This window comes from Mastomys coucha, unplaced genomic scaffold (genome assembly GCF_008632895.1).
Source record: "Mastomys coucha isolate ucsf_1 unplaced genomic scaffold, UCSF_Mcou_1 pScaffold22, whole genome shotgun sequence".
NCBI lineage: Eukaryota > Metazoa > Chordata > Mammalia > Rodentia > Muridae > Mastomys > Mastomys coucha.
This window is the reverse complement of record NW_022196905.1, coordinates 166,637,026-166,644,919: the sequence shown is the minus strand read 5'-3', so window position 1 is coordinate 166,644,919 and position 7,894 is coordinate 166,637,026. Positions and strand designations below refer to the sequence as shown.

The following is a 7,894-nucleotide window of genomic DNA, read 5'->3' as shown; positions in this document are numbered from 1 at the left end:
TCTCCTTTTCTACTGTATATGTTACTGTGGGTGTGTGCAGATGTGTATAGATGCATCTGCACATGCCTGCACATCTGTGTGACGGCCAGAGGCCCAGATCAAATACCTCCCTCCATCATGCTTTCCTTTGTGAGGCAGGGTCTCTAACACCATGTGGACCTCATTGATGTAGCTAAGCTGGGCTGGCTGCTCAATGAGCTCTGGGGACCCACCTGTGCTGTCCTCCTTTCTTGCCTCCTTGCCTCTTGCCCATTCAGATCATCTCAAGCAAATGCCTTCTTGTGTCCAGTGCTGGCTAAAATGCGCTTTTGGTTTCTGCTGTTTCTTAAAAAGCAGCCTGGACTTTCTGTTCCTTCCTCTGCAGTCGTGTTCACAGAGTGCTGAGTTATTTACACTCTGATAACTTCTTGGACAAGTGGGGTGAGAGAACAAAGTGACCACTGATTTGAATCTTGCTTCTGTGAGAGAAGTTATTATCTTCCCTGGGCAGCTTTGGGGCAGAAAAAATATACTTTCTTGGGTCTCCCAGTCTTGACTCTCTTTAATCCAAGCCTCCAAGTTGATGCTGGAATGATCTATGGTCTTTCTAAATGGAGTCACGACTTCCTTGCTTCAAAATGTGAATACTCCTCTTTGCCTCTTTGGGTTGATTGGTCCTTCAGCTGCGCTGGATTTCAACCGTTCACGTGAGGGAGAACAGTCATTGATATTGAAAGATTTCTTATAAAATCCAAGATTTGGGTGTTGCACGGAAGATGGGCAACAGGGCCTCCTGGAGCTCCCAGCTTTGCCCTTTGATAAAGGGTAGATGCTTATGTTTGTTCCCCTTGGTCCAGGAGCACGTTCTATGCAGGTCTGTGTATGTGGAAAAATTGACCACAGAGAGGGCCCTGTGCCCCCACCTTACCTGCCTCTCAGACAGTCTTACAGTGGCTATGCTACTAAATAGTAGTTTTCTTGTTAAAAGAAGATCTACCAGGACTTTTATGAAATAAGGAAGACTTCGTTTAAGAAGGGCTGACTCTGAGCCAGGCATGGTGCTTCATGCCAACAGAGGCAGGAGGATCTCTTTGAGTTCAAGACCAGCCTTGTCTACAAAGTAAGTTTCAGGATAGCCAGGGGTATTATACAAAGAAACCCTGTCTGGGAACATAAAGGGGAAGGGCACAACTCTGTCAGGATTTTGTGAAACTGGAGAGAGATCTGGTTTAACTCCAAATACAAAGACAAGTTAAGTATTTTATAGGCAGGGATCTGCATGTGTGTGAGTGTGTGTGTGTGTGTGGGGGGGGCTTGTGCTCGTAAATGAATGAAAAATTGCTAAGAGGAAGTTCTGGGGGCACGGGATAATTCTGGCTAAACCTACTTGACAAGATTCTTGCTGAAGGCAGGCCAGTTCGAGAGAATGAGGGTGGAGAATCTCACTCAACCAAACCTGCAGGATTCCCACTAAATCTAGATTCTAGAACAAAGACTGGAGCACCAGGTTGAGGCATGCTGAGGCTTAGTGGAGCCTAAGAGAATTAGGACCAGCAGAGTCTTAGACAGTCAGAATCTATTTACTCAGTTTATTTTTATTTATTTATTTCAGTGTGTGTCTGCTTTGCCTGCCCATATGTATGTAGACCGTGAGCGCATGCTTGGTACCCTTGTAGAGTCCCAAAGCTAGAAGGGTTGGAAATTGCCTTGTAGATGGGTGGTAGGAACTCAAACTGGGTCCCGTGCGACATCAATTAGTGCTTTCAACTGCTGAGCCATCTCTCCAGTCCCTACTCCATTTATTTAACCTTTACCAAAGAAACCCATTTTACAGACACTTCTGTAGTTTTGATTCACTGCAAAATACACGTTTGGCCTGGCCACCATTTGTGGAATGCATCAATAGGGTTTTTTAGTTGTGTTAGTGGGAATTGAACCAAGAGCCTCACTCATTCTTAAGTACCTGTTATACACACAGAGCTACATCTACAGGGAGTTATATTTTAGATTTTCATGTTATATTAATCCATAACCTCTGGGAAGGACAAGAAGCAGTGGAAAAGAAAAAGGGCCACTTCTCAGCTTAAGACCATTTCCTTTTTTCTTTTAAGATTAATTTATGTATATGAATGAGTACACTGTCGCTGTCTTCAGACACACCAGAAGAGGGCATCGGACCCCATTACAGATAACTGTGAGCCACCATGAGGTTGCTGGGAATTGAACTCAGGACCTCTGGAAGACAGTCAGTGTTCTTAACCGCTGAGCCATCTCTCCAGCCCTTAAGATCATTTCCAAAACAACTAGGTTTTGGTTGGCTACTTAGCTAGGTATTTGCATTCTGCTCAGTGAAGCTGAAGGTTGCAGCACCGTCAAGGTCTGCCCTTTCCAGAGTGGTAGGGAATGGCGGGGCGAGATGTACTGGGCTTTGGTAACACAGTCAGGGAAGGCCTCGAAATGAGTTACTTTGTTGCTGTTTACTAAGCCCAAGCCTTGTACATGATAGGTGCTTTAGAAACTAGGGCATTTGTTTTTCTTGTCTCAGGCTGCTCCTGCCCGGAGTCAGGCTTTGTCACTTCAGGCCACCCCTGGAGCTGGTTCTGTTTTTAGCTCCTTCAAGACATGGCTTCCCCAGGAGCTTAGCCAAACTTGGAAAGAGAAATGGAAACTGGTATGTTCATTTTTATAATTTATTGAATGTCTATTGAGTGTGTGCTCTGGTCCAAGGTCTCCCGAGAAGCAAAAAGTTATAAGCGTGGCTTGGTCTCTGGCCTTTGGGAATTGTATCGTCCAAAAGTAGAATGCATACATGTAGAGAGACATGTTGTCCATGCCGTGCTAAGTGTAGGGTGACCTTATATCCGGAGACAGTCTTGACTTATGTCTGTCTGTTGTCCTGGAGTCACTACGAAGAATGCACCTTTTCACTTTAGAACTATGTGCGAGTATGGTCTGTATGAATATTCATGTAGAAAGGGGGTAGGAAGTGGAGAGACTAGTCTGTTTCCCCCGAAGTAGTTGCTGAGCTGAGTGACAGAGAAGTCTGGCCTGCCAAGGCCAGGGGTCTTGCAGGGAACTAGGGGTTCAGGTGGGAAACACAGAAAGCTCTGCAGGCAAAGAAAGAGAGTTCTGAAATTAAGAGCAGTGGTCGACTTAAGTTAAATATTGTTTGCCAAGTTTGCCCTTTGATAATCCCTCAAGGCCGTTATTAGACTGTCTAGACACCACTGTCCCTTTACCCCCCCTTCCTCTTGCTTCGGGGCTAGGAATGGAATTCGGGGCCCGGAAGCCTGCTGGACACGCTGCTCCCTCTGGGGGAACATCCCCCGTGTGGATTTGTGGTTTTTTTTTTTTAACTGTCTCTTAGGTGCTCTTGGTCATATCAAGGTTCTATCTGGGTCTCTGCTGATGGTGGTTTGGGAAACAGGATTAACCAGGCAGAAAGCCCTGAGGGATGGACAGAAACTGTACTTCTAAGCAGTTAGGGAGTGCAGGAACTATGTAAGGCACATCAAGGATCAGGAGGAGGGAAAAGAGGTAGCGCTGTTGAGAAGGAAAAATGATCAAGACCGGGTACCCACTTCCATGGGTACTATATTCAAGCTACAGATACTTGTGTCAAATGCAGGAAAATCTAAGGGATTTCTAATCTGAAGATTTACTTGGTCATAAACCCAAGACAACAACAGTTGGATAGTGTTGGCATATTTCTTGTAGACCGAAAATAAAAATGACTTCCCCTCACATTTTTAAAAAAGTCTTTCGACACTCTTGACAGTCGTGTTATTCTCCGGCAAGATGCAGTAACGGGCTCTAAAGTATTCTCTTGACTTTTTTTTATTATGGTAGGATTCCTGCCAAGCCTTATCTTACATGTTTGCTTGTCTTTGTTATGAACTGTAGAAGACATTTGTGATTCATCTGCAGTACACACACATGGTGCCAACTCCTTTCAGGGGAGGTCATCCGCATCCTGCAAATTTTAGCTTCACCTTGTCCCGAATTTTGGAGTCACATTTCTCTTGTGGGAGCTGTAGTCACCTCACAAATTCTCTGAGACTCTGAGAAATGTCAGTACTACAAGAAACACACTGATGAACTAACTAATAGTCTCAGACTTGGCTCTGGAGGAAATGGATTCTCTGGAGAGAGAGGCCTGGGCCAGTCTCTTAGTGGAATTCCACAAAGATAAAGGGAAAAAATTCTTCTCTTCACCTTCAAGGATAAAAGCCTTACCCTGAAGACTGCTGTCATCAGGCCTCTCAGGCTCTGTACTGAAGAGGCAACGACGTCAGAAACCAAGGACCCAGGAGTTCTCTGGAAAAAAAAAAAAAAAGCTTAAAGTTATGAAAAGAAAGGACGACAGAAAACCGCTCAGGCTGTCTTGTCAGGGGGCAGTTTTGCATCTATCCCAGGTCGGGCCAATTCCGGAGGCCCCCAGGAGTGTGGTTTGGTGCGGGCAAGGCATCTTCAATTCTTGTATTGCCTGGGAGCCTTCCAAGTCCTGGGAGTAAGGATGGAGATGACCAGTGTCAAGGAGCGGGTACAACACTCTATAGAGGTTCTGAGTATTGTTTTTCTTTTTCTTTTTTTTTTAAAAAAAATAAGGGGCTTAACTTCTGCGCGGTGCAGCGTCAGGCACGCCATTAAGTCCTAGCGGCAGGAAGCACAGATAAAAGGGGAAGAGGAACGGGCGCCGCGGCGCGCACACGCTCGGAAATGGACGTCGGCGGCGCGCGGGGCCCGCGGGGAGGGCGAGCGAGCGAGTGAGCGCGGTCGAGCATCCCTGCCCAAGGCCGGGCGCGACCAGCGCGGCGGGGGGAGCGCGCTTCCAAGCGGCCGCCCCCGCGCGCCGCGCCAGTAGTTCGGTCCGAGGGGGCGGCTCCAGGGGCGCGGCTCCAGCGCCGAGGCTGCTCCGGGCGGGAGCGGACCCCAGAGCCGAGCTGCGCGGAGCAGGGCTGGGGGAGAGGCCGGCGGGCGGGCGGGCGGACGGACGGGCGGGCGGGCGCGCGCGGGGGCGAGCTTCGGCGCGGCGGCCCCGAGGAGCGGGGGCGAGCGGCGCTGCGGGGCCGTGGGAGGAAGCGCTGTGCCCGGCCCGACGGCGCTCGTTGAGCCACCTCCGCGGGTCGCCGGCGACGTTGCCGGCGCCTGTCAAGGCCCCTCCATTTTGAAGGAAGAGGCCGCCGTTCCCCCACCGCAGGGGCGGCAGCCGCGCTCATGGCGTTCAGTCCCTGGCAGATCCTGTCGCCCGTGCAGTGGGCCAAGTGGACGTGGTCCGCGGTGCGCGGTTCGGGCGCGGGAGAGGACGAAGCCGGAGGTCCTGAAGGCGACCCCGAGGAGGAAGAGGACTCGCAAGCCGAGACCAAATCCCTGAGTTTCAGGCAAGTACACCGCATCCCAGCCAGCCGAGATGCAGGCGCGCGCCATCCTTCCACCGCGGTCCTGCTGTGTGCGCGCAACCGTGGTCCCGGCTCTGCTGCGTCCTGCCCGCAGCCGGGTCCCCGCTGTGTACCCGAAAGTTCGGGATGCTCTGTCCGCCCGTGTGCTTTTGGTCCCCCCACCCCCCGTCTTCGCTGCGAGCTTTCTGAACCCAGCCCCGAATCCGCAGTCTCCGCATCCCCCGGTTTGCCTGGGTCGCTTTCGCTAAGCGTCGACACCCCCACCCCCGGCTCTAAGCGACGCAGCCACACCGGGTAGTGTCAGTTGATAAGGCCAGGTGGGATTTGGAGCGTTTCCCCTTGTGGGCAAGAAATTGCTCCTCCGCCCTTCTTGGCCCCCACAGTGTCCTAAAATGTAGCCTTGGTAAAAGAGGATCGCGTGATGACAGGCCCCTGGCAGCTGGTGAGAAATGGTGGTCTCTCTCTCTGCTGAGCTGTCACACGTGTGATTGTGGAAGGCAGGTGACGGCATTTTCAGCCTCCAGTGACTTTCAGACAGGTAGAGGCCTACCGAGGAGAACAGTGTAGCTAGAATTGACTTAGTTTGGGGGTGGGGCGATATTAATTTTTATGCACCTTTAAAAAGGGTATGGAGAGGAAAAGGAGTTGATTGGGAAGTCTTTTTTTTTTTTTTTTTTTTTGGTTTTGAAAGGCAGAGATGACCTCAAAAACCCAAGTGGTCCTGGTGAGAAGCTCCAGAGGACGAAAGAGATTTCGGGGAGCTAGGATGCTGGGCATCGCTGAAAATGCTGCAGCCCTCCTCAGGCTGGGTTGAGGACTGGTTGGTTGTAAAGTTGGAGGCGCTGTACTTGCACTTTGGTGGCCAAGTACATTTTAAAGGCAGTTGGAAATACCGTTGACTGTGGTAATGCCTCGTTTTTCCCCCCTTGGCAGCTCGGATTCTGAAGGTAATTTTGAGACTCCTGAAGCTGAAACTCCAATCAGATCGCCTCTCAAGGAGTCTTGTGATTCATCACCGGGATTGTCAGAACCTGAGGCCAAACCCCAAGGTAACAAAACTTGATTTCTACTTTTTGGTTTTAACTTAAGAAAAAAAAAAAAAAGGAAATAAAAAAGGGGTGTATCACGTGTGCCGCGAGGACCACCTCAGACAGGATGAACTGGCTCCTTGCTGATTTGGAAAGCTCTTTGCTTATTTGTTTTGTAACATAAATGTTTTGATCATTTGATGATCCAAGGCTTTGCTTTATTCTCTGACTAGAGATTGTGCCTTTGGAGTCTGAGATCATATATATATATATATTTTTTTTCAGCCACTCCTGTTAGACTTCCTTCTCAGCCCTGAAGAAGTGAAAACTGTAGCAATGACTGGTCTGGTTATGTTCTAGATTTGGCCTCAGAGATTTCAGAGACTAGTTGTTTTTTACAAGGGTGTGGCTAGACACAAAATTATAGGTAAGAGTTGATTTTTGAGTTAGGAATCTTCGGCAGTTTCAAAATTGCTTGCCTTTCTCTCCCACAAGGGACCAGTGGGGAGCCCCTCAGGCTAACCAAGAAAATCCGGTTCACCACATTCCTTTCCCCCACCCCCACCCTCAACCCCCAGCCCAAGCTAGTACCTGCCCTTTAATTCTCAATGCCTCTGGCCCACTAAATTAATGGAAATCATTTTTGTCATACTTTTTTTTGGGGGGGGGGTGGTTTGAGACAGGGTTTCTCTGTATAGCCCTGGCTGTCCTGGAACTCACTCGGTAGACCAGGCTGGCCTCAGAAATCCGCTTGCCTCTGCCTCCCAAGTGCTGGGACTAAAGGCATGCACCACCACCGCCCGGCACTTTTTTTTTTTTTTTTTAAAAAAGACAGGCTTTCAGATAGCCCAGGCTGGCCTGGAACTGATGGTGCCTCCTCAGACTCCTGGAATAACAGGCCTGTACCACCATGCTTGGTTTATTGTCACCTAACTTTGAATAAAATTTCACTTGACTTAGTAGGAATTAATTTGTTCCTTTGGTGAATGAATAGAGGCAGTGATGGAAGTTGTTGATGTGTTAGAACGGGGGCTCTTGTCAGGACATACCTACCACACACTAGGCCCAAGCAGTAACATCTGTAAGAGGTTTAATTGAGAGGGAGGGAGGGCACAGTAGCAGAGACAGAGAGAGGAGGGGGGGAAGAGAGAGAGCGAGCTCCCGAGTGGGAGAGCGGTGTGCGTGCATGTGTGTGTGTGTGTGTGTGTGTGTGTGTGTGTGTGTATGTGTGGGTTCTGATGTAGTGGCCACAGGTAAAGGTGGGAGGTGAGCCCAATGGATTCTGGGAATATGGTGGCTGTTGCCCTGGCAACAGGTCTGTGAGGCTCACCCATGTGATGTCACTGGCTTTGGAGGTCCTGATGCTAACAGTTGTATTAGTCAGGGTTCCATTGCTGTGAAGAGACAGCAATGACCAAGGCAGCCCTTATAAGGACAACATTTAATTGGGGCTGGCTTACAGGTTCAGAGGTTCAGTCCATTATCATC

General features: G+C 49.4%; 1 protein-coding gene and 1 long non-coding RNA gene across 9 annotated transcripts in view; one reads left to right on the top strand and one right to left on the bottom strand.

Annotated features, from left to right (window-relative positions):
- The window catches only part of Tacc1 (transforming acidic coiled-coil containing protein 1), a 93,306-nt gene that overhangs the window by 33,888 nt on the left and 51,524 nt on the right, over window positions 1-7,894 (top strand). For 2 of the 7 annotated variants that reach the window (XM_031339343.1, XM_031339342.1), the window contains exon 2: window positions 6,312-6,427. The exons of 3 other annotated variants lie outside the window; for them this stretch is intronic. In XM_031339343.1, coding sequence (XP_031195203.1) covers window positions 6,312-6,427 — 116 coding nt within the window. Of the gene's footprint in view, window positions 1-4,725; window positions 5,361-6,311; window positions 6,428-7,894 lie in introns of those variants that run through there. 2 more of the 7 variants (XM_031339341.1, XM_031339345.1) reach the window with 2 other exon arrangements.
- Window positions 2,442-4,713, bottom strand: LOC116069052. 2 transcript variants are annotated; one of them, XR_004109816.1, is made up of 2 exons: window positions 3,725-4,713; window positions 2,442-3,086 (listed from the first exon to the last, which is right to left on the bottom strand). It is a non-coding gene; the product is annotated as an uncharacterized LOC116069052 (long non-coding RNA). The 2 variants fall into 2 exon arrangements; XR_004109817.1 differs by having other exon boundaries at window positions 4,216-4,713.